Source organism: Podarcis liolepis (genome assembly GCF_965112155.1).
Source record: "Podarcis liolepis genome assembly, chromosome: 11".
Lineage (NCBI taxonomy): Eukaryota > Metazoa > Chordata > Lepidosauria > Squamata > Lacertidae > Podarcis > Podarcis liolepis.
This window is the reverse complement of record NC_139565.1, coordinates 4,243,774-4,269,575: the sequence shown is the minus strand read 5'-3', so window position 1 is coordinate 4,269,575 and position 25,802 is coordinate 4,243,774. Positions and strand designations below refer to the sequence as shown.

The window sequence follows — 25,802 nt, the reverse complement described above, 5'->3', positions numbered from 1 at the left end:
TTTAAAAAAAGTGTCTCAAAAATAGTTTCGCATCCCATTTTGAGTTTTCAAAGTTAAAACAAACAACATCAAATTCACCAGTGATACTTTAAAAGACTTTTATTATTTTTCCATTTAGTATACACAAAGAAAAACTTGGTTATTTTAAACAAAGCAGGGAGGACACTTTCTTCTATTTTGACCCACATACTTTTAAGTAAAAACTCCAGGAAAAGGGTTGTTCTTAATATTATGATGATGATTTTGTTAAAGTGCACATGAAATTGTACAAGAAATTGATAACTGTCTCCGTGGCTAAGAAATCCAATCTTGAGAAACGAACTGATCAGGTGGCCAAATTCTATCAACAATGTTATTTCATTAAAAACAAACAAACAGCTAAAGGACCTTTTTTAAAAAAAACAAATGCCATGATCTAATGAATGTAGTCTTTGAGAAATAAACAGTTTTGGTTAAAATTTATTTTTAAGGGAAACATTATTGGGCAGATGGGTAAGTTATACCAGAGAGTGAACATGAAATAGAATGCAAGGGGACGATAAACTGAACCTTCCTTTCACAAGTTAAGAGTGTTGGCCATTTCATACACGACAGTTGTGTCCTACATGGACACAATCTCTGCACAGGTCATTAAAAAACACACAACAGAATTATGTATGATGAGCAATGGGGTGGGGCCATGGCTCAGTGGAAGAGCATCTGCTTGGGATTCGGAAGGTCCCAGGTTCAAACCCCAGCATGTCCCTGTAGGGCTGAGACTGCCTGAGACTCCAGAGACCTGTTGCCAGAAAGTGCAGATAATGCTGAGCTGGAGGGAGCAATGGTCTGACTTGGGAAAGGAAGCTTCCTCGGTTCCTGAACAGGCAAGGCCTCCTTCTGCTGCGAGTGCATCTTCCAAGAAGGCACAAAAGGTGTGACATGGCCCCTGAACAAAAAGGTTCATTGGGGGGAATTGTGTGGGATCTTGTGAACATGAAGGCAATGTTGGTTTCAAAACAGGCAGGAGGGCACAGGGAAAGAAAGTGATTTTGGTTTCTGTGCTGTAAAATGGAAGGGTGCCAAATGTAAATGTCTTTAAGTCAGAAGTAGTTCAGTATTTTAAAAGCAGAGGAGGGAACTGCACGACAGTATAGTTAAGTGTGCGTTTAACAATTCTATGGTCAAAGTCAGCAAAACTTAACAGGCTTCCTGCTTCAAAAACTAAGGCCTGATGTTAACAAAGGATGACTGCGAGTAATTCCCTTAGGCACTAGTGAGGTGTACTTGGAATTATTAAACATATAAAATCTGTTCCCATTGAATGTTATCCAAATACAGTGGTACCTCATGTTGCGTAACCTCTAGGTTACGGAATGTTTGGGTTACGGCCACGGCAAACGCAGAAGCGCTCTGTGGCGCCACATGTGTGCACAGAAGCGGTCCTCCGGTTACGAAATTTTCGGGATATGGCCAGGCCTCCAGAACTGATCCCCTTCGTAACCAGAGGTACCCCTGTATTTAACTTTGCTTACCATACTAAGCACATGACACTCTTAAGGAGGAAACCAACCTCAGGAAAATGTAACAATCAGGCACCCGGGGAAATATTTTACGTAAGATGGGATTGTTTGTCAGATCCCTTACACTGAGAACAACAATTTCAGAGAGCTGCCATGTATGCAATACTAATCTCCACAAACCCTCTACCCCACCACCCCTCTATTGTTGTCCCTGCCAAGGTCGCTCAACCATTGCTACTGTGTCATTTCTTTTAGCAGATCAAGATGACAAGGTGACAGCAAGAACTGCAAAGTTTTTAGCAGGGGCAATTAGAATAAGATCTATTATTTGATTGTAACCCCCCAAAATGTATTTTCTATGTTTTTACCTCTATCCTCAGTACATTTTATTTTATTTCAGGCTGCTGAATTACCGTATTTTTTGCACCATAAACACTCACTTTTTTCCTCCTAGAAAGCAAGGGGAAATGTCTGTGCGTGTTATGGAGCGAATGCCTACGGGTGGCGGGGGGGGGGGAATCTGCTGCAGTCGTGAGCAGAGGATCCATGGTTCCCCTTCCTTCCCTCCTCCGTGGTTACAAAGCATGGATCCACATGGATCCTCAGGATTTTTGCATTGGGCTACTCCAAACTCACTGTCAGATCACATGTCTGTGGCCACAGCACGAACCACAAAAATCATATATCCACTATTTCGTTTAGAACATTTTTTTTTTGTTTTCCTCCTCTAAAAACTACGTGCGTGTTATGGTCTGGTGCGTGTTATAGAGCGAAAAATACGGTATCTCCCTACCTACCCACTTAAAAAACACCAAATGAACTGCATCCCTCTAGGGACTGTGATAAAACACTGGGGTCAATTCTCAAAGTGCAAGGACAAGCAAGCCTGGATCTTCTACAGCCAAAACCGCTTTGAATATTGGGCAGATGCAAGAGACACTGGGATTTTCATTGGTTTCCAAAATTTGACTGTGGGATTGAAAGTTTTAGTATATAAAATATTTCCACCAGCTTCCAATTCATTACACTTTTATTTCCAAGAGGGGCAACGCTAATTAATTAGAGTTCATGACCGATGCCGCTCCATGAAGCTCTTCATGAATGTTGCTAACTTCTGAACGTCTTCTCTTGTCACAGCATTATACAAAGAAGCACGGATTCCTCCCACAGATCTGAAAGAATAAGGGGAAATGCAGGGAAACAGTACATTTGGAGCGTCCCCCAGTTTCACCAGTGCACTATATTCTTTTTGTAGTCCAGAACATTCATTTATATCAAGGGGAAAGTAACCTCTTTCATCCCAAAGGCTGCATTCTTTTCTGGGCAAGCCTATTTGGGAAAAGACGCCTTGGGTGAGCAAGGCCAGAGGCAAAAGTGGGCGGAGCCTCCAGTGTCCCTTCTACCTCTGAACAGCAGGCTAGTTTCTACACACACCCCACTCTGTCCTCCACTATGCAAGAAAGAGGTCTTATCAGAGTACAAGGGAACATTCTGGCAAGGCAAAAGCACTCAATGAAGTTGTGAATCAGGGACAGCGGCGAACATGACCTGGAAAGGCGCTGTGGCAGCTAAAGACCGAATGTGGAGTGGTAAGTCCTGAGGAGCAGATAGAGAGACCTGGAATGATTGAGAGCCATTCATTTCCAGAAACAGAAAGAAGACTCAAGAAGCAGCTGAGAGCCAGTGTGGTGTAGTGGTTAAGAGCGGTAGTCTCGTAATCTGGGGAACCGGGTTCGCGTCTCCGCTCCTCCACCTGCAGCTGCTGGGTGACCTTGGGCCAGTCACACTTCTTTGAAGTCTCTCAGCCCCACTCACCCCACAGAGTGTTTGTTGTGGGGGAGGAAGAGAAAGGAGATTGTTAGCCGCTTTGAGACTCCTTAAAGGGAGTGAAAGGCAGGATATCAAATCCAAACTCTTTCACAGATTGTTTAGTCTACCAAAGCAGATACTGACTGTGGGAACTTATTTCTGGACATGTGCAGTTCCTACAGGAGACCCAGAGAGCTGGTTTTAACCAGTCTTGCTTTTTCTTCTCTTACCGGCAACATGCAGAGCACAGAGACTCTTGTTTGGACTTTAAGTGTACCTTTGTTCTATCGAGATGAAGTAAATGCTGCATATTGCAACCTGCTCAAGTAAATGTCTTACTTCACTGATTTATTTATTGCTTCCATGAGTATTTTATTGCCTCTTATGTGCAACCAACCCTCAATGTGCTTCCAGGGAAGGAGCTGTGTTGTTTTCTCTGCCAGTTTAAAGGCTGGCACATGCGGAAGTGAGGGGACACAGGTGGCACTGTGGTCTAAACCACTGAGCCTCTTGGGCTCTGCCCCACCTTTTGCCAACCTAGCAGTTTGAAAGCACACCAGTGCAAGTAGATAAATAGGTACTGCTGCGGCGGGAAAGTAAATGGCATTTCTGTGCGCTCTGGCACTTGTAGCGGTCCTCTGTGTGCCAGTAGCGGTTTAGTCCTGCTGGCCACATGACCTGGAAAGCTGTCTGTGGACAAACGCTGGCTCCCTCGGCCTGAAAAGCGAGATGAGCACCGCATCCCATAGTCACCTTTGACTGGACTTAACCATCCAGGGGTCCTCTACCTTTTACAAGCGGAAGTGTTGCTAGACCACTGGATTTATGAGCCAGAGATCATAAAACCTTTAATACTTGAGGGCCACATTTGGTCTCCAGGTCTAGAGCTTGCCCACTCTCAATTTATACCAACCTGGTGCTTCCAGATGCTGCTGGACCATAATTCCCACCATTTTTGTCCACTGGCCACATTGGCAGCTGGCTGATGGGAGCTGGAGTCCAATAACATGTGGATGGAGAAGGCTGGTGTGTGCTAACAAGAGGCATCTTGTTGAGAATAATGGATCGTTTCTAAAGACAGCAATGCTTTAGATGCATACAAACTGAAAAGAAGTCTCCTCATACTGTTCTTCCAAGAGTGCATGAACAGAAGAACTGTGACAGGTAGGTAGCCGTGTTGGTCTGCCATAGTCAAAATAAAAAAAAATCCTTCCAGTAGCACCTTAAAGACCAACTAAGTTAGTTCTTGGTATGAGCTTTCGTGTGCATGCACACAAAAGCTCATACCAAGAACTAACTTAGTTGGTCTTTAAGGTGCTACTGGAAGGAATTAGAAGAACTGTGAGTTTGAGATTGTGTGAGGGGAGCAATAATTAGACCAGAGTGACAGATTCATTTTGAAGCATCGCCTTGCAAGCATCACCACCCCAGACGCCAAGAGGAAAGCGGGAGGCAGGAAGGCCAGCACCAGCACAAGACAGGGGTGGGGAAATACAACTCCAACAGTGAACTAAAAGGAATGATCAAGATACTGTATTTTCTCAGGACTGTGAAAGAAGAGAACTTCATTTATGTAATAATTAGGGCGGAGCTGGAAGGAAGCTAAATTTTCAGAAACGTTTATATCAGCATTTGAGCTTTTCTGCAAAACAAAATGGAAGGGTCTACGGAATGTAATTAGCTTGCTGGATCAGGCCCATGGCCCATCAAGTCTAGCATGCACAATAGTCAACCAGATGCTTGAGGGAAACCAGGAAGCAGAACGTGAGCATGATAGCCAAATCCAGGTGCCCACATAGCACAGTATTACGTGATTCCTGGCTGGTAGGCATCACTAAAAGGCCAAGAAGCCAAGGGCCCTAACTCAGAGGTAAAGCACACGTTTTGCATGCAGCAGGTTGCAGGTTCAATTCCCTGTGTCTCCAGATGGGGCTGGGGAACCCTGGACTAGATTGGTAGATGACCAATGGCCAAAATACGGTGCTTAAGCAGTAGCAGATTGGGGAAATGGTGACAGTACTGATCACCTTAGTCAAATATTTACTATAAATACCATACGCAAATACAGTGGTGCCTCGCAAGACGAAAAGAATCCGTTCTGTGATTCTCTTCGTCTAGCGGTTTTTTTGTCTTGCGAAGCAAGCCCATTGACGGATTAGCGCTATTAGCGGCTTATCTACTGATCGGATCAGCTGATAAGCGGCTTAGAAAAAGGGGGGGGAGGAAAAAAAACCAGAAGGAACTCGCAAGACATTGTCGTCTTGCGAAGCAAGCCCATAGGAAATTCGTTTTGCGAAGCACCTCCAAAACGGAAAACTCTTTCGTCTAGCGAGTTTTCCGTCTTGCGAGGCATTCGTCTTGCGGGGCACCACTGTATGGCATTTCTGCTCATGGACTCTTAATTCATTGACAGTTTGGGCATCCAGACTCTAAACTGAAACTTAAATAAAAATTGGTTTGGTTATCACACAGCTTTTAAGTTTTTAAAAACTGAAAAATATCTATAAAATTGTGCAGTCACACATATAAGGGATTTTTCAGACAACACTGAAGCACAGCTAAGCTTCAGCACTAATACCACCTGTATTTTTTCACAATTCTGAGAAATGACAATGCCTCTCATTTTTGTGTGTTCACTTCCTACTGCTCTTTCCGTCACATTGTAACGCAACCTCAGCCAAAGCTTCTTCACAGACTTCTCTCTTACCTATGCCCTTTCAGGGATAGCATGTTGTTTTCTGTAGCTTGATCAAGGAATTTCTTTTCCAGGGCCTCATCGCCCTTAATGCTGCCAATCCGGAAAGGAACATTCATTCTGCTCCTGCTCTTCTTCTCCACAGGACACCTGGAAATTTTACAAAAATATGATTACAGCCATATTTTGGCTTGTTATCAAATGAGTACATATTAATGAACTAAATTGTAGGTGGTATTGGAATTAATGGGCCTAACATAGCCATGTTCATTCATTTTTGGATGTCTACTCTGAGTAAAACTTAATTGACTACCATCCTATGTTTCTAAGTGACATAATCTTTTGTCAGCCACAGAAATCAGTTCTACTTGCAAACTCTAAAGGGCTACCTGAAAGATAATTACATGGGAATTACATGGGGAAGTGTCAGATGACCTCATCCCTTTATGCTGAAAGAATGCATGGAGGCATCTGCAAAGGCTAGCCATGCCCCATCGTGGGCAACAGCCATGCTCCTGCTCCTGGACACTTGGCAGGCGTTTATTTGGCATGTGAGAAGACTATGTGTCCCCATGTGTGAAGATCTTCAACACACCTGCCAAAGATGCTTGAATCATGTGTGTGTGTGTGTATGTGTGTGTCTGAACAACTTTTAAATAAACACCAAGGGGAAATAATACACAAAGCTGGCAGGTTGCCTTTCAAAATTAAACTGCTTTGCTGTTTTCTGCAAACAAGTGGTATATAAAATTTTATGAAATAAACATTTTTTTAAGCACAAGAAATGTACTTTTCCACTACAGACTCCTCTAGCTGGGGAAAGCCAATGAAGCTTTTGTTTTTCCCAGATGTACAAAAAGGCGGCAGCACAGCACAGGGGAGCAAGTGGCAAGAGGCAAGGCTGAAGGACTCTTTTGCTTGACTAGAAGGAGAACGTGCTGCAAATCATTTTATATTACACTTGTCTTCCACCTAATTCTCATCAAATCCAGAAGAAATTCAACAAGAGATTTGCAGCTGCAATTACCAAGAAGCCACATGCAAGCCTGCAGTTAGCTCAACTGATTCAGCACAATCTCAACCACAAGAACTCTGAAGCCCATGTGAGATGATGATGATGATGATGATGATGATGATTATTATTTAGTTTATATATCACTGAATGCCCAAATAGGCTTCTAAGCCATCTACATGCATAAAAGCCAATTGCCACAATTTGATAGCAAAGCACTGCTATCTATTCACACTTGAAAAGGAGAATGGGTATTAAATAATTTAGGCCACTTCTGGTTGTGGTTGAAAGGAGTCAACAAGCAGGCACTGTACATTTAAAAAAAAATTTCGCTGTTTCACACCAGCATACAGCAGAGACACGCAATGCCAACAAACTCTAGCAAGTTTGCATGATGAAATCAGATTCTTGGCGCACTGAAAAGCTGTTCACATTTTGCTCTGTCCAGTAAGGCACTTCGTTGCTTAGGTGGCATTTCACAGGTAAACAGCCTCCAGTCAAAAAGCATGGCACAAAATACAGCAGTACATACTGATAAGATGCATACAGCTCAACTGCCATCATAACAATGGCCACAACTTTTGTTGTGAATTCCTAAACAGCTGGCCAGCTACAGGCAAAAACCTGTAGCTGCCATGGGGAAAAATAAGTTTCTCCTGGCTATAATCTCACTTAAATGGAACTAACAAGCTAGAAGTTATGAAATGGGTAGGATGAAGGTAAACCATAACAGATAAAATAAAATAAAATTCCTTCAAGTAGCACCTTAGAGACCAACTAAGTTTGTTATTGGTACGAGCTTTCGTGTTCATGCACACTTCTTCAGATGCACACGAAAGCTCATACCAATAACAAACTTAGTTGGTCTCTAAGGTGCTACTGGAAGGATTTTTTTTTTCTTTCAACAACACGGCTACCTACCTGTAACTAGAATATTAGAGATAACATACCATCAAAACATGTGATTTCTAGCATGGCATAGTCCTCTTGCAATATGCACACACACACCCAGAAGCTGCTGCTCCTGGGAGAAAGCAAGGCTACAAGTTTTTTCACTGAAACGCTAGTTTTCCACAAGTGCTTGTGTGGAAGATTTGCTAAAGTCCTATATAGACGAAGTCCTCTGAGATAGCTCTTGCACAGTAACAATGGTAAAAGTCAGGACAACTTACACGTAGAATCCACTGGATCCATCAATAATATCATAAATCATCTGTGACTTCATTTGGCTAAGCTTATCCATAGCTGCAGCTCCGCCATTGTTTCTTACCCAATCCAGGACCAAGCCTGTGATGTAGATACTGGAATCAAAAGAGAAGAGGCACCAATTATTTGCAATGCTATGTTCATGTCTCAATAACAAAAACAGCAAGTTTTGCTTACATGGTATAGAAGAGAAGTAAAACCAACAAGAGAGTGTGTTGGGGGACAGGGAAGAGACAGAGTCATCTGTCCCCAACGCATAAACTCACAAATGCACCCAGTACCTAATCTAAATTGGTATGCCCCATGAAGACCAGGCGTGTGTCATGCCAAGGTGTCAGCAGGCATCCTGTTTCAAACGGCGCAAGCAAGCAAGCCAAATCACATGCAAAAAGGCAAAGCATCGTTTTACGGCAAGTGAAACCTGTCAGCCAAAGCAAGAGAACTTCCTATATAATACTTTGTATTCTAGTTAGAATCTAGCTGCTGGTTAACAGTGCTCTGGGAACACAATACCGTAGAGACAATTGGAGGTTGTAGATATAATGCTAGGGCAAAATTGAAAATTCCCATTGTTTCTTCATCTGTATAGGCCCTGTCATGACTGCTGAAATTATGGTCTAACCAACAAGAGATCCAGTTGTGAAATACTGGTCAAATTAAAGGATCTTGGCTCAAGTGGCAGAGAAGCCATTCAAACTTGCGAAAGATATTGCTGGCATTGGCCTCCTGTTGATACGACAGCATTAACATTTTCATCAAACCTATTTCCTATTTAAAATAACTTAAAGCTTTACACCTTGAGCTGTTCTTTTTTTGCAATAGCCAGTAAGAACGATAGTGTCCTGCTGCTTTCATGTAGCCATTGACAAACTCTTCCAAAGAAAGTTACTGAATGAAAATCAGAATGCAAAGCATTGTCTGTGATTTTAGCTACAAAGAGAGAATTCTGCTTGATCACAGGTATTTCCCATGGATGTCACTTTGCATACTAAACTGCTTGTAAAAAGCTAATAGCCATAATCCTAGACATACTTACTATAACTACTATTAATATTAAGCATTCAAATAGTGCTCAAGACTGTTAAAAGTACATTACAGTGTTGGTTTGTAAGGATTGCCATTTTGAATGCAAGGAAGATGAATAGCTGAGGGATAATGTTGACCCAAGACTACCTTGTGAATTCAAGGCAGAGATTCCCAACTCAGATTCTCAGCTAACTAGGAAGTTGCTCCTATTGAACCAAGCTGGATTATTGCTAAATCAACAGTGTTTATTGTAGGCAAATAGCCTGAGCCAACTGTATATCACACTGCTCACCCACGTCATCTGATCTTTTACTGTCCCCATGTGCAGAAAAGCATCATTCTCCCTACTCAGCCGGCATGTAGGAGTGTCCTTCTAAGCATCCTGCCTTCTCCAGGGACCTTCTGGTTGGTCACTACTTTGGAAGCAGGATCATGGGCCCTTTATTTGTAAAGCTGCCATTATGCCAGTGCCTGGATTTGGTCCCAGAATCAGACAAATCTGTATTGTCACTCAGATACATGCCCCATTTCCAGCACATTACACAAAAGCCATGAGCATTAAGGAAGCAGAGAACGCCCAGAAATCAGTGTTCCAGTGTGTGAATTGTGTTGAAGCTGGTTTGGGGGCTCTAATCCACTTTCCAGACAAAAGGACAGACTTTGATGGCACAACACAAACCAGCACAAGTCTTTGGCAGACAATAAGCCTAAAATATAAAACATTCCTGTTCCTTAGCTATTTTGTTCCATTTCCACATCACTCTTTCTCATTTGCACACCTGTTACAAAAGTGTCCCACACTCAGAGAATTCCTGTATGAGCTAGTTTGGTACCGGTTCATTATATCCTGTACTGGATTTCACATAAGCCTTTATGATCCACAAAAATACAGTGGGGGCAGGGGGCGTAATAGACTGACCCACTTTAAAAGCCACATAGCAAGCTTCCATGCCATCCCCAAAGCAGGTTTAGTCATAGATTTGAATATCAGGGAAATCCTTGTAGCTAGGAAATGCGATTTCTCCCCAGGGGGGAAAAAAGCACTGTTAATCTTCATGCAGCAGATTAACGTCAGGAAGCCAGGAGTCCTTTTGGCAAGAGGTTAAAACGATCCGTATTGGAATAATTTAATTCAGTGCTTCACTACAGCAGCTCATGGACATTCAGGTCAGGTCCCCAGCCAACTAACGGTTGCACAGAGAAGAAAGAGAAACAGTCAGAATTACCAAAAAAAGGAAAGAGAGTTTGGTCAATCTCTTGCAAGACACATGTTGTTTTCAAGAAGCAAACATGAGGCAGAAACATCCAGCCAACTTGCAGGTTACAAATTTTACAGCACTGTAAATATGGAATGTTATAAAAAATGGGTAACTAGTTTACAAATATATAAGAAAAAATGAAGTTTAAAAGTTTGCAATTGTCTGCCCTGAGTTTTATGTCCCTACTACAGTATACAATTATTATGCAAGCTACTGATAATTTAGCAGTTATGGCTTCAAGGAGAATTCAGTTTTTCTTAATTGAAATAATTTTCCATGCATGTAAACCTTTCACTCCATACTCAGGATACTAGAATAATGTAATGGGGAGGTACTTAAACTAGGCACCAAATATGACCAATAGATGCAAAACTCACCACTGGTCAAATAGGGTACTTTATCAATAATGATGCGTTCTTCCCTTCCACCACACCCCATTTTGTCTTCGCAGAGAAGCTTTTCTTGGTTTTTCTATTTAGCCAGACAGAAACAACCAATCATGTTATATGGCATAGCCATATTTTCAAATTTTAAAATCCTTGCAATGTTTGTGTTGGGCTTGTCAGGGAGAAGGAAATTGTGCTTTTCTGATGGGGTTGTAAACACCCCCCCCCCGAAAATGTTTACTTAAAGGGCAATATAAAATTATTTGAAATAAATAAAGTTAAAATACTCCATACATTCCAGAACACTGCCAACACTCACTATCAAATAAGTAACTTTTGGCATGTGTAAATAAAATCTATACGAAACTTCTAGTGATGGGAAAGGGTTTGGGGGGGGCACCAGCCTATTGTACATGGTAGACACATGTTGCACAATTAAATACTAAGAGATCTGTTTGAACTCCTGCATCTGATATGGTTTTTCTCCACCTTGCTAGGTAACATTCATAACATTTTTCCATCGGTACATCCTATGAAGTTGAAACAGACCTTTAGAAATGGGGATTTAAATGCCTGGAAAAAATGAAATGCCTGTTTTACACTCCTAACCCATTACAGAAAGAAGTTGTAGGAACTGCTTGCATAACTAAAATTTTCCATTCACATAATTCATGTGCTCACACAGTAGATCTGAAGAGTATTTGGTTCAGTAGTCACACTTACACTCACTCACCAACTATTAACTCCTAATTACCCTACTAACAAAAGCACAACTTCACTGCTGTCAGCAATTCAGAAACACACAGAGTAACCCTTTATTCAGTTTTGCCTTGTTTGCATCCAGAACTGCTAATTAAATTCCATTTAGTAACCATGATGCCTAGATGACAATTAAAATGGAAAAGGCATGGTTGTTGGTTGGGATTTTGGTCTGAGGAAATAATCACCTGAGCCAGTTCAGCTTGAAACAGGTAAGTCAAGAGATGCATGTAGGCAGTGGGAGGGACTGAAACTATGGGCAGAGAATTTCTCGGCTCAATTCAGACCATGATCAGAAGCAGACCTGGCATTGCCATGACCATCTTTGCAGTTTTCGCACAGTGCCACAACGTGACACTACATCAAGGGCACAACAAAGAATTAGCCAGTACTGCTGTGTAAGCCTATCTGCCAGCAAAATAGGTCCAAAGAAAGCATTATGTCAAGGGTATCTTCAAGTCTGTAGTCAGTCTTGCTGAGGACCAATTAAGAAAAAGCAGGAACTCTGCTAAAATTTATACCACCCTGACATTTTATTTCACTGGGAAAATTTGGTTATGTCACTGAGACGTAACCAACTAACATTTATTTTCTGGAGTAGCTTTATTTTCTGGAATAGCTTGGGGCGGAACCTTATCCCCCTTATCCAATGGGTTCGGACAGCTACCTGTCCAATAGCCTGACATCACAATGACATTAGATAACCTGTTTTTGCATAGCACTGTACACCAAATCAGCAGCAATCAGCTGATCACCGGGGTTTGCAAAACACCATGCATGGCGCTATGCAATCATCAGCTGACTGTCAGAGTTTGCAAAGCACTGTGCACCATTTGCAGATGTCTGCAAACTTCCACTTAGCCCAGTCATGTCTTTATCTAGTATAGGGCAGGTGGGCACGGCTTCGCCAAAATGGCCTTGGGGGCCAAATGGAGAGGCCTGGTGGGCCTAATTTAGCCCACAGACTGGACTGCATAGTAAACTTCCGAGTAATTAGCAAAATGAAGGATATTGTACTGTGGCAAAATTACCTGAAGCACGGAGGAGTGTTGTATAGTGAGCTGTTCTCCACTTGCACTTTGTAGTCCAAGACTGTCGGGCACTCTTTGAGCGCAAAGCCAATCAAATCCTCACGTACTATAACCACTGTAACTCCAGCACAGCCTGCATTCTTCTGGGCACCAGCAAAGATTACACCAAACTTGACATTGGAAGTGGGGAGGAGAAAAGAAAGGGGAAATGGATATTAAATCCATGTACTCATTTGTACATTACAGCCGTTTCAGAAGTTGAACGGACTTCCAGAACGGATTCTGTTTGACTTCCGAGGTATGACTGCATAAGCAGAACACATACTGGTGTATGTTCCTATACACACAAATAAAGGAAAGGTTCTCTGCTGTGAAACATTAGCCAGCTAAATCACTTAACAATGCATATACTGAAAGTGAAATACACTCAGGAGGTCCTTCTCAGGTGACAACTTGCAATGAGATCCTAAATATGCTTTACTCGGAGCAGACCTATTAATGGATCAAATTTAGTCATGCTCATTGAACAAGTGAGTAAAAGCATTACACGAATCAGCTTGAGCAAACCAAGATTTGAGATATTAGGTTACACCATGCAAAGGAACAAACTGCCCTTTTGGAACTTTACCTTAGACACATCCACCGGCCTGGAGAGGAAATTGGATGACATATCACACACTAAAACTGCTTTTCCAACGTCAGGTACAAAGTCAAACTCGACACCATGAACCGTCTCATTTGCACAATAGTAGACATAAGAGGCATCGGGGTTAAGGTTCCAAGTGCTTGGATCAGGAATTTCTGAAGCAGGTAAGACAACAGAGAAACAATGGAAACATTTCCCAGCTAGAAGATTCAGAAGTCCGATGAGATACAACTTTCCTTTAAATATTGAACTTTGAAAGCAACTCTGGTTCAACAAATTTCTATTGCTTTGCCAGCAAAGTTAATTCATTATTGGAATGGCTACAAAAGAGAAATGGGCAATTTCAAAAAAATGCCCACCACGCTTTCTCATCATGGAAGTAGTAGAGTGTGTTAAATAAACAGGATACCAGGTCCTTTCAAGATGCTAAAAACAGACCTCCATTCAAAATCATTTCAACTTTCAAGCCAGAACATAATCTTCTGTAGCATAATAAGGTTGTTAGGTGAGGCACCTGTGGCCCTTCAGACGTTGCTGGACTAGGACTTCCATCCTCCCTGACCATTGGTATGCTGGCTGAGGCTAACAGGAGTTGGGATCCAGCAAATCTAGTAAGCCATAAGTTGTCCACCCTGATCTACATGATGCATGCTAATCCTCATTGATGCCAATGTATTTTGTGAACTTAACAGGCTACTCACACACCCAAACAGCAACACAGCATTTGCAAATGGCTGTGTTATAATGTAGGAGTTGCTGCTACAGACATGCTGGTGACATGCATAAGCTACACATGTATCAAGAACTACATTTCCCATCAGCCCCAGACAGCACAACAAAGGGTTCTGAAGGGTAAGAATTGTAGTTCAACAACAGCTGGAAGGCCGCAGGTTAACCAGTCGTGCTTTAGATAATAATTCAGGCTTCCCCAACCTGGCACTAGGGCTGGGCGATATCTGGTTTTCAACCTCCCTGCAGTGGTGGAGGGTGTGCCACACTTCCCCACAACAGCAGAGAGCCTTGCCAGGCCTCCCCATGGCGGGAGAGGGTTCACCGTACCTCTCCACAGTGGCAGAGGGTGCAATACACTCCCCCGCAGAAGCAGAAGGTCCCATACTACCTCCCCACGGTGGCAGAGGGTGTGCCGCACTTCACTGCAACAGCAGAGGACTTTGACAAGGCTCCCTGTGGCGGTGGAGGGCCTTAAAATTTAAGGAAGTAGTAAATTTAATAAAAATATTAAATAAACTTCCATATAATATATTTAATATATTTTCAACTAATTTAAGAGTTAAAAAAAAAAAGGTAAAGGATCCCTGACAGTTAAGTCCAGTCGCGAATGACTCTGGGGTTGCGGCGCTCATCTCGCTTTACTGGCCAAGGGAGCCAACGTTTGTCTGCAGGCAGTTTTTCCAGGTCATGTGGCCAGCATGACTAAGCAGCTTCTGGCAAAACCAGAGCAGCGCACACCGTTTACCTTCCCGCAGGAGTAGTACCTATTTATCTACAGTGGACGCTCGGGTTGCAAACGTGATCCGTGCAGGAGGCACATTTGTAATCCGCAGCGTTCAAAACCCACAGCGCCACGTCTGCGATTGTGTGGGTTGAGATTTGGCGTTTCTCCACATGTATGAGTGCCAAAACCCCGAAGTAACCTGTTCCGGTACTTCCGGGTTTCGGTGGGTCCGTAACCCCAAAAAACACAACCTGAAGCATCTGTAACCCGAGGTATGACTGTACTTGTACTTTGACATGCTTTCAAACTGCTAGGTTGGCAGGAGCTGGGACGAAGCAACGGGAGTGCACCCTGTTGCGGGGATTCGAACCACTGACCTTCCGATTGGCAAGCCCTAGGCTCACCTGCGTCCCTAATTTAAGAGTATTTTAAGTGATTTACTAGTCAAATTGCATCTGCTTCCCCACTCAGAGGTCTAAGTGAAATCTGTGCATGCAGAAGCCCCACTGAGTTCAACTAAACGAACTTTTGCTTTCCTGGGAGTAAGCCTCACTGAATTCAGTAGGGCTTGCTTGCAAGTAGACACACATTTACTTGCACTGCTTACTGAAAAAAACCCTCCCCATCATTCTCACAAGCAAAATGAGCGCCACACCCCATAGTCGCCTTTGACTGGACATAACAGTCCAGGGGTCTCCTTCCTTTCCCTAATGTTTGCACAGTCTCATAAGCTGTTCTGAAAGCGGAGACAGAACCCTAATTTATGCACTGCACAGCAGACACACAATATCATCATGCATTTGGTTGAATGGGTAGAACAAGATGTGTTTCATAGATACAACAAGTTGCCCTATTCTTTTTCATCATGGGTACTTCCAGGCCAGCACTCTTGTCAAACTGCATTTCTGCTTTGATCCTCACTCTCCCTCTACTGATTTTCCCAAGCTCCTAAACTTTTGTTTTCTTTTTTCTCCCACGCACAATTTTACCCATACATGGTCCAATAACTTTGATGTAATGTGCCCACAGAAGGGGGGGAAGGCCAAGATGGGAGTGTAACAGCCAGATTTAGCCTCTCCTAAAAGCAATGTGCAGAAGCGGTTAGTTTTGCATGAAGAGGTTCACAGGTACCAACAGTGCAAATCTGGCAGGGCTAGGAAGCAGCAGCAAAAGCTTCTTATCCAGGCCAAATCATAAGAATGGCTGCATTTCAGTAATGAGATAACCAGTTTTCATACTTTGGGACTCTTTAGAATTGTAGTAAATATTACACACACAGTTTGTTTTTATAAATAACAGAAACAGTAAGCAGGAAAGAAAATGCACATACAACAGTTTAGCTTCCACAAACATTGATGTTTGCAAGTTTACTTACTTGTATAACTAGAGAGTTTAGGATGAACAAGGTTCACTTTGGCATATTTCTCTGCTTCCTTGGCTGCTTTTGCTGACCAAGCTCCTGTAACCACATAGTCAGCACACCTGGCTTCTTTTAGCCCAATAAGATTAAGTGGGACACCACTGAATTGTCCAGATCCACCTCCTTGGAGAAAAATCACTTTGTAGTTGTCTGGTATTTTTCTGTGCGAAGAAGTATCGGGAAAATGAAACAATACTATCAGTTCAGGATTCAAAATATTTGACAGTTGTTGTTCTCCAAATTAGATCCCCGGTGAAAATATCAGTTATAGATCAATGAAACCTTTTTGTTAAAATGATGTTTTACATTATTTGTAAACAGTTACTATCCAGTATTTCAACAGATACACAGTATTTCAGTATAATGCGGCTGGCCTGTGACCGTATTAATAAATTCATTCATTCATTCAGTATAACCCTCTGTCAGACTAATAAGCATTAGATATAATAGTCTACATATTTCAGCTTCCAAAGAAAATAAGAAAAATGTTTCTAAGTTGTTAAATTCCAGAAGCTCTATAAATGCTGGTACTGAACCAATCAGATTAATACAACATGAAGAAGAAAGCCTTGTGCTGTGGGTGGATGACTGATGACAATGCAAAATTACAGATAATCAACTAGGCGTGTGCTTGGTGCTGCTGAACAAATTTTAGCAGAGTGAGGAATCTTACAATGCTGTTCCAGAATGAACTGCAGAAGTCAAAATTTCTAGCCAGTCCAGATACATGCAAAAAAGTACCTACTGTATTTTTTGCTCTATAAGACACACTTTTCCCCTCCTAAAAAGTAAGGGGAAATGTGTGTGCGTCTTATGGAGTGAATGCAGGCGGGAGGCTCTGCTCAGCGCTCCCTTTAAAGAGCGCGTGGAGTGTGTGTGCGGCTCTTGGGGGCTTTAGAGCCACACACACACTCCCCGCGCTCTTTAAAGGGAGCACGGCTCTTGGGGGAGCCTTAGCCGTGTGCAGCCTCTCCCGGGCAGGGGATGAAGGCTCCCCTTGCCAGGGAGAGGCTGCGCGTGCCTATCCCATAAGCCAGGACAGCCAGCAGGATTGCTGCGCGTCGATATTTTTTTCTTGTTTTCCTCTTCCAAAAACTAGGTGCGTCTTATAGAGCGAAAAACATGGCAATCTCTTTGACATTTCTTGTTTGTGAAGCATCACTTGAAGCCCGCTCCCTGATATACTAGGCAGAATTCTAGGCTGCCCTGCGGATCTCGGACACTTCACATGCTCCAGTCTTCAATCATGGACAGTCATCGGCAAAAGGAAGGCCTACTCTTGACTTCTTCAGAGAAAAATTGAACAAATATTCCGTATCTTCATCTAACCCATGTGTGGCGTTTGCCCTCCTATGTTTGTGACATCATACTGGGTTCATAGGGAAAGGGTTAACTAATTGTAAAACGACTAACCAATGGGAACCCAGGGGGCAGAGTTAAGTGTGTATAAGTTTTAAGCACAGAGGTTTTTAGAGAGTTAGAGTTGTTGAGAAGACAGTCTGGAGTTAGAAGAGACAGAGAAGGTAAGTCTGTGGGTTGGGCTAGTCTGGTGTGAGAGAGGGAGAGAATTTGTTAAGAGGAGTCAGTCAAACTGTTGAGATAATCAGTCAGAAGGTATTAGGAAGGTATAAGAAGAGAGTAACTGGTTGGTGGCAGCGGGGAAGCAAACACAGTGGTGGCACAGGGATCAATAGACCGATAAACGTCCAGGGACCCTGTGTGATCGCCACACCATGGTACTGTGCTACAGTTGCAAGTATTACATGTATTTTGCACTTGTCAATACAATATTAGAACAATAACCAAACCTGCTGGCAACCTTTTAGGAACAAATCATTCTAAGAACAGGAACACAAAGTGTTTGGTCTTGTGTCCATATCAATAAAACAGACACTTTGATGAACTTACTGTAAAAAAATTACACATGGAGTGGGAACTGTACTACAGTTACTATGTCTTCAGATTAAAGGCTTTTTAGAATGTGAATAAAAATGGTCACTTACAAGAGTTCACGCAAGCACTTTTCAGCTGCTTTGACAATTTTTGAAAAATCAGATGATCTGTGGCTCATTTCTGCAACAAAATAAATATATCAGAAATGACACAATACAAACCGTATCACTAAAATAAATTTGGCTATATAAAAATGCCATCTTTTAATTCACATTTATTCAATGGAGATAGAAGATCAGTGGGTACAGGAACTGTGTTCAAATGTCCACTTCCTCCACTGCAATGAATGGAGAACTCTTTTCAGGCAGCACAGCTACGTACATCAGAGCTCCTACAGCCTTGAGGAAACTGCTAGACCAGGGTGACAGCTTCTGTTTCAGTACCATAGGGGCTAGAAACTGCAAAGGTAGCTGGATCCTCAGTTCACTTCACTAGAAAGGGAAAGGGAAATAGCAAGAGCTGGCGTTGCAGAGCCGTAGCTGGATTGTTGCAGGTGGCTCAGGAAGACCAAAGTTTAAAGTCCTGCTCAGCTACAAAGTTCATTGGGTGACTCTGAACCAACTGCAGTTTCTCAAGAGAAAATGAACACCCCTGGCCCCTTCAGACACCTGCTTTCCAGAGCTCATTGGTGCAAGGGTGGGATAAAAGTTGGAGAGATATTTCAGAAAGGATAATTCTCAAACTGGGAATGCCTACATTTAAATGTGTAGCTCTTTCTTGTTGTGTTCATTAGAAAATACAATTAAAAGCTCCAAATGCTAAAAAGACATCAAGAATAAGTAAGAGTGCCTTACCAAGAACACTAATGCCAAGGCCATTATAATTCACCAACTCTTTCTGGGCTTCTAACAATACCTACAAAAGAAATCAATTCGATATCATTGTGGACATTTCAATGTCAAATCTCACAAATCCTAGTTACTATATAGAATCATTTGTAAGTGTTATCCAAGCATGGGCAGACACACCAGGTTGTTTTCTATCACCTAATCCTTTTTTGCTTCTTTTTCCTTTTGCTATTGTAGAACTGGAGATACCAAAGACACATCCAGAGACTTTCTGCACACTAGGCATGCACCTTCTACTTTTGAGCTATGCTTTCTGAGCTTGTATATTTCTTATAAAAAGGAATTCTTATAAAGACTTTTTAAAAGACAGATTCAACAGGATCGGATTATGTGTCGTGTCGCCCATGGTTATTACAATATGGCTAAAGTTTTAGCAACCAATCACAGATTTTTCAGTGTTTTGGGTACACCGTCCTACACTGGGAATGGGTTATTAACAAAACACCTCGCATCCAGAGTCATTCTCTCTTTGCACCGATGTGAAAGACTGCTGGAATAAATGACCTAATTTATCATTTTCATGCACAGCATTTTGGACAGATAGGGCCTTACTGGCATTACTAACACTGGGCATTACTAACACTGGGCACCATTTCCCCCCAGTAAACCACTGAAAAATAAAGGCATTTTTCAATAGCCATTGTTTAGGTACAAGTTCTATTGAACATCAAAGTTCCTTTCTAGCTGATTAATTAGATTCAGCACAACAATAAGACACTAATGCACAATCCTTTGATTAGAAAAGGCATCAAACTCATGTTATTAGGGATGGGCAATCTGGTTCTCTAACTGTTGTTGGACTACAGCGTCCATCTTCCATGGCCCTATGGCCTGGAGCTTATGAGGGTTGGAATCCCACAACATCTGGAGGACCACAAGGTTCACATCTCTATCAGAATATTATCTATGAAGATTACGGTAATTCAAATGAAAATGTTTGCTGCAGACTTCTAAAGCAGCCTTTTAGAAAGTAGCAACAACTTCACAGCTTCCCATGAGTGTAGCCAGCATTTATGTTTTTGGGGGGAGGGAGAACCTCAGTTAAATATTTTTATTGATTTACTTGATTAGGACAGGGCAGCTGCCCACCCCCACCCCCGGCTATGTCCATGCAGCTTCCCAGGTCCAAAAGAGAACAATGCACAAGAGTGCTTTAAACTAACTAAAGCGCTTAGGAATGCAATTCTTATACAAAGCTGGAAAAATAATTTATTTCTGAAGGAGCCAAACCTCTCCCATATGTGATTGGATCAAGACAGATGCTGATGTAAATTTCTGAGCAGATGAGTTTACAGTCAGCTTATTACTATCATATGTTGTATAAAATCTATTTCTCCAGTCGCCTGACATTAAACTAGGATATCTGCAAAGGTTTTTCTGTCCTACATGTTCACAAAGCATTTATTCAGCAGTGGTAAACAAAGGGTTCTTTTAATTCCAGCCCCACGCACAAACAAAAGGGGTAAGCATTTTTCTTCCATGAGCTCTGATATTAGTAGCTTTTTCAACTGGAAAAAACCAAGCAAACTATATTCCTTTTCACAGCTGTTGGAGAAAGGAAGGGGGGAATTTAGGTAGTTTTTCCACAGCTGCTGGAACACACCTCCACAGAAAGAGAATGCGTACTGTTCTTAAAACCCCTGAAATGGCTCAACAAACAGTTATCCTGTAATAAAAGCCATGCAAAGCATTTGTTTAGGAGCGATAGGTAGTTAAAATGGGTAACCAATAATAGATCTGGGAGCATAGGTTCGACATTTTAAAACAGACATATGTCCTTTTAAAGAGAGTGGGAGTCAGAGACAAAACGCGCTTTGCACTCTTCCAATACAAGGCTTTGGGAGTTAAAAAGAGGAGGGGGAATTGCCAGATGTTCTAGGACAGTATTGAAAAAGCTTTTTTTTTCCTTTACTACTATACCTGAAAGAGCAAGGCGTTAGCAATTGCTCTTTAGTTCACTGCCAGCATAGAAGACGCCAGCACAGCAAGAAGATAAACGAAGATAGGAAGAGGCGAGCTAGCGCGAACTTGCCAGCTAATTAGCGTACTTGACAAGAATCCAGTACAGCACTTTTTAAAAGCCCCAGCCTTTCTCACCCTTTGCTCCACTTTAACCACGAATGCAAAATCCCTCCTTTGTTACAACTTGCTAACACCCGTCTCGAGGCAGCTCTCCGACGGCAGAATGCGGGAATGCCCTCTGTACCTAAAGCAAACACTTGCAAATTGCCCCTTAGAGATATCGCTTCCACAGGATAATAGCTGTTGATCTTTTCACATAACCGCGCAGAGAGGACGGGGACACAAGCGCGCCCCTTTTGCAACATCTCTTAGCATTGTGGAATGCTGATTCGGGGAGTCTCTTCCCTGATCAACGATCCGCAGCTCCTACCCCCGTCCCGAGGGCACCAAAAAGCGCGCACCCCCAACGCGTTATCGGAAGGGCAGCCTTAAGTTGAGCGGGGCTGACTTCCAACTTACAGCGCAAGCCTCCTCGGAAGCAAGCCTGGCCAGCTTCCATGGTTACGTGAATACCTGCAGCCACGGCGATGCGGGCTTCCGAAGGCACACGCCTAGGATCGGGCTGCGCAGTGCAAATCCTCCCCCCTCGCGCATCTTGCCTGCAGGATTTGGCCCCCGCGGAGCACGTACCGGCAGCGGCAGCTTCGCGGGTCCCGCGCCGAAGTTGGCCACGTGCTTCTGGGCGTCCATGGTCCGGGCGATGCTTCCTCCTCCGCGTCCCTCCGGCTTTGTGGGGCTGCAGCCCGGCCGCCTCTCCGGATATTCCCAAGCCCTGCGACCTTGAGCGCGCCTGCTTCCCGATTGGCTCCTTGGGCCGAGGTATGGTAATTGCCACGCTTCCGATTGGCCAGCGGCTTGGGTCTGGCCGAGCCATTGGCCGGATGGGCGCAGGAGAGAGGCGATGCAAGGCAGGAGGCAGATTGCAACATTCCAGGGGCTCCGGCAGCTGGAGCGGCTGCTCGCGGCTCGTCCGGGCAGCGGCAACCTAGGATCCGCGACGACGCCGCCGCCGCCGCCACTCCCCCTTGGCAGCGGAGCCGAAGAGCCGCGGGCGCCTGTTCTCTTTCAGAGGACGACGAACCCTGTGCTGGGCACCTTGCCCGCCCCCGCCTGCACCGGCAGAGCAGTTATGGTCTCTGCAAAGCGTGCCAAGAAGAGTAAAAAAGGGATGGGGGGAGGCAGGGCGCCCCGCGGCTCTAGGGCAAGAAGAAAGGGAGCTGAAGTCTAGAATCGTTTGAAACCAGACCACCCCGCACTGAAAAGAATCGGGCTACAAACGCATACAGTGGAACCTCGGGTTACAGACGCTTCAGGTTACAGACTCCGCTAACCCAGAAATAGTGCTTCAGGTTAAGAACTTTGCTTCAGGATGAGAACAGAAATCGGGCTCAGACGGCACGGCGGCAGCAGGAGGCCCCATTAGCTAAAGTGGTGCTTCAGGTTAAGAACAGTTTCAGGTTAAGAACAGACCTCCGGAACGAATTAAGTACTTAACCCGAGGTACCACTGCATTGGAATGTGCTGGCTCCTTCCTAATGGACAGTGGAATACACTGTTTGAATTTTCGAGTGGTCACTGGGGTGCATTTAAAACAGGAATGTGGCACCTAGGGCCCACTAGACAGATTTTCCCTGAACTACTGCAACTATTTATTTATTTCGTGGAATGTATATACCGCTGATTGTAAAGTAGGGGAGAAACCTCAAAGCAGTGGCTGGTACTGGCAGGAGTTGGATTCCATCAACATTTGGAAGAACAGAATTTCCTAACCAGCCAGAGAAGTATTGTTAAGGGTTTCCAATACCAGTATGGATTATTCATAGTTAACTAGCCTTTGTCTTGAGGCTATACCAGGACTTGACAAGAGAGTGTTAATAGTAGTGTGTTGCTGTCACGGAACTAAGCAAGTTAGTCAATTGCTTCTTCATCTTGAGAATGTTCTGATGAAAAGGCACTTATTTGAAGACAAGAGAGCAGACCTTGCTCCACCGCAGATAGGAGGTGGTAATGCAGTTGAGAAAAGCATAGTTTTGCAGTGCAGTGAGCTAAGGCACTATTTACACTGTGTGCCTCCACCTGCACTCAACTTTTATATTTTATTATAAGCCACCCTTGATAATCATCCAAAGGAAACCAAATCCAAAAAATACTGTGGCCCTGGAACTTCTCAATGCTAAACATACAACACAATTGTCCTTTGAAGTAGCTGCTGCAATGGCAACTCTAGCAGCCAACTGTGTTACAATAGATTCTATTCAGTGATCCAGTATGGTACAGTGGTTAGAATATTGGACTCAGACTAAGCATATCTGTGTCCAAATTCTTCCTCAACTATGAAGATCAGTGAGTGACCTTAGGCCAGCCTCTGTCCCTGCCTAATGTACGAGAGGGAAGTGGGAGGGTCTGTAAGTACTCCAGGTGGAAATGAGTGGGAAATAATAATAATTTATTATTTGTACCCCGCCCATCTGGCTGGGTTTCCCCCAGCCACTCTGGGCGGCTTCCACAGAAACCAAAAATACACTAAAATATCACACATTAAAAACTTCCCTATAAGCACTTTCTACTGCAATTGGGCTCAAAACTCTACCAGAATGGAGAGTTACTAAAATGGGCTTTGAGAGGTGGTTTGAATGAATTTTTAAAATGTCTTAATATTTAGAAATAGAGGCTAAATGACATCAGGAAATCTATTTTGGAATCAGCATTTCAAACCTAGAACATAAGGGAGAGCTCTTCCAATCCAGTTGCTGGCCTGTACATAGGCAAGTTTTGCACCCTTGCACTTGGCCACTTATTACAATGGCTATGCAGAAATTTGGATATGACTGAACAGAAAGGCTTAAAAATGAATACAGTTGGGTTACCGACATGCTGCTCAAGGGTGCACCTGGTGCCTGCAGAGACATTCGCTGGTGCCTATATGCTCCTTCCCTGCCACTGAAATTGGGTTTGAAAGAAGCATTCTGTTGCAGTGGGTAGATTAGGGTGTGAGTAATTATGCACATGATATTTTTTTCTACTTTATGAATGTGCCCACAGTCCCCAAAAGGCTGATGGCCTCTGATCTGAAGGAGCGTCTCCACCCCCATCGTTCTGCCCGGACACTGAGGTCCAGCTCCGAGGGCCTTCTGGCGGTTCCCTCACTGAGAGAGGCCAAGTTACAGGGAACCAGGCAGAGGGCCTTCTTGGTAGTGGCACCCGCCCTGTGGAATGCCCTCCCACCAGATGTCAAAGCGATAAACAACTACCTGACATTCAGAAGACATCTGAAGGCAGCCCTGTTCAGGGAAGTTTTTAATATGTGACATTTTAGTGTATTTTTCATCTTTGTTGGAAGCCGCCCAGAGTGGCCGGGGAAACCCAGCCAGATGGGCGGGGTACAAATAATAAATTTATTATTATTATTATTATTATTATTATTATTATTATTATTATTATTATTTAAGAGCCTTCAATTTTGTAGTAAGGTCGGGAACAGAGCACAAACATTGAATTCCAAAGGTCCCATATTCAATTCTATGTTCAAGTAGGGATGTGAAAGAGCTGGAGAGAAAAATGGAGTAATGTCCCAACACAGAATATGTTGGCTTCCTAGGTTCACCCTATGTTAGCCGACCAATTTATCAAGCATTGATTGCACTAGAAAAAGGGTAGGAAATAGGATGCAATTTACTTTTTCAGTGTAATATTGGGAAACTGGAAAGAAACTCCTTTATTAATTCAGGTTAAGGTTCAATTTATCAAAAAGACAAATGGTGAAATCCTACCCCCCCCCCAAAAGCAATGTGGTGTGGAGGTGAAGCAACTGATGTTGAGTAGATGTGAATTGTGCACACAGCACATTCCACAGATTATGAAATGGACAAACTGACGTCATATGAAAGGGCAAATACTCTCATAAGTTTAAGCAGGAATCTGCCAACAAGTTCATGATATTACTGCATGAGACCAAGAAACCAATGCCTTCAGTAGCTTGCCGTAGAACTGAAAATAACTGTGAAATTGTCCAACCAGCCGACCTAATACTTATATCATCAAAAGTGAACAGAAGTTGTAAAATGACAAATTGAAATTATGGACACTGATAAGCTATGGAACAAATAGAGGTCAGAGTATTGATGTAAAGCTTTTGCCATGTCAAACACAAAAGCACTCAAAAGTAGAACATTAACCACCATGCATGGGGTTCTTTTAAAAGCCACAAAGCAACTACAGCAAAAAGACATTTTAATTTCTATGCTTCTTAAAACAAGTTGAAACAATTTTTGTAATAAAACATTAACACTCAAAACTAAGTGTTAATCAAACTGCCTTGTTTGCTAGGAGTTAACAGTACCATGTACCGTAAATCTAGTTTTAAGAATGATGAAAGTCTACTGCTGTTTTGGCTTAGTAAAAGTAGTTGTTCCACGGAAAACAATTAGCTTTGTTTATAGTCAATTCAGGTTTAATAATTAAAATAAAATTAGTTTTAAACTGGTATGAGAGCAAACTGTTCACTGTAGGCTGAAATCTGGTATACCTTTCATGCCTATTGCTATAACTTAGGCCTGGTTCACACATGCATATCGTATAGGCTTTTATCCAGCACAGCACTAGGTCTTTCATTCCATCAGTACAAGGATTTCTGCTTGTGCAATGGAATGTTCCTCCCTCTCTTCCCCTGCATACCCCCTAAATCAGTTTGGATGCAGTTTGAACAAGATTCAGTCATCAAATATCTTTTTATATTTTATAATATCCACAGTTAGTTAAAATGAAAAGCAAAAACC

General features: G+C 42.9%; 1 protein-coding gene across 1 annotated transcript; it reads right to left on the bottom strand.

Annotated features, from left to right (window-relative positions):
* Positions 1–403: 403 nt before the first annotated feature.
* Positions 404–21,814, bottom strand: PSAT1 (phosphoserine aminotransferase 1). Its single transcript, XM_083465016.1, has 10 exons — positions 21,658–21,814; positions 18,952–19,012; positions 18,208–18,277; positions 16,160–16,365; positions 13,311–13,483; positions 12,683–12,852; positions 8,188–8,316; positions 6,016–6,153; positions 2,312–2,671; positions 404–1,938 (listed from the first exon to the last, which is right to left on the bottom strand). The coding sequence occupies exons 1-9, from the start codon at positions 21,715–21,717 to the stop codon at positions 2,566–2,568; spliced, it is 1,113 nt and encodes a 370-aa protein (XP_083321142.1). The 5' UTR covers positions 21,718–21,814; the 3' UTR covers positions 404–1,938; positions 2,312–2,565.
* Between the last annotated feature and the right edge of the window lie 3,988 nt (positions 21,815–25,802).

Coding starts and splice junctions, on each gene's coding strand:
- PSAT1 (XM_083465016.1), bottom strand. CDS start 21,717: ATGGACGCCCAGAAGCACGTGGCCAACTTCGGCGCGGGACCCGCGAAG. Junction 19,013..21,657: donor CCGCGAAGCTGCCGCTGCCG/GTACGTGCTCCG, acceptor TTTCTTTTGTAG/GTATTGTTAGAAGCCCAGAA. Junction 6,154..8,187: donor GGATCCAGTGGATTCTACGT/GTAAGTTGTCCT, acceptor TAAAATTTCCAG/GTGTCCTGTGGAGAAGAAGA.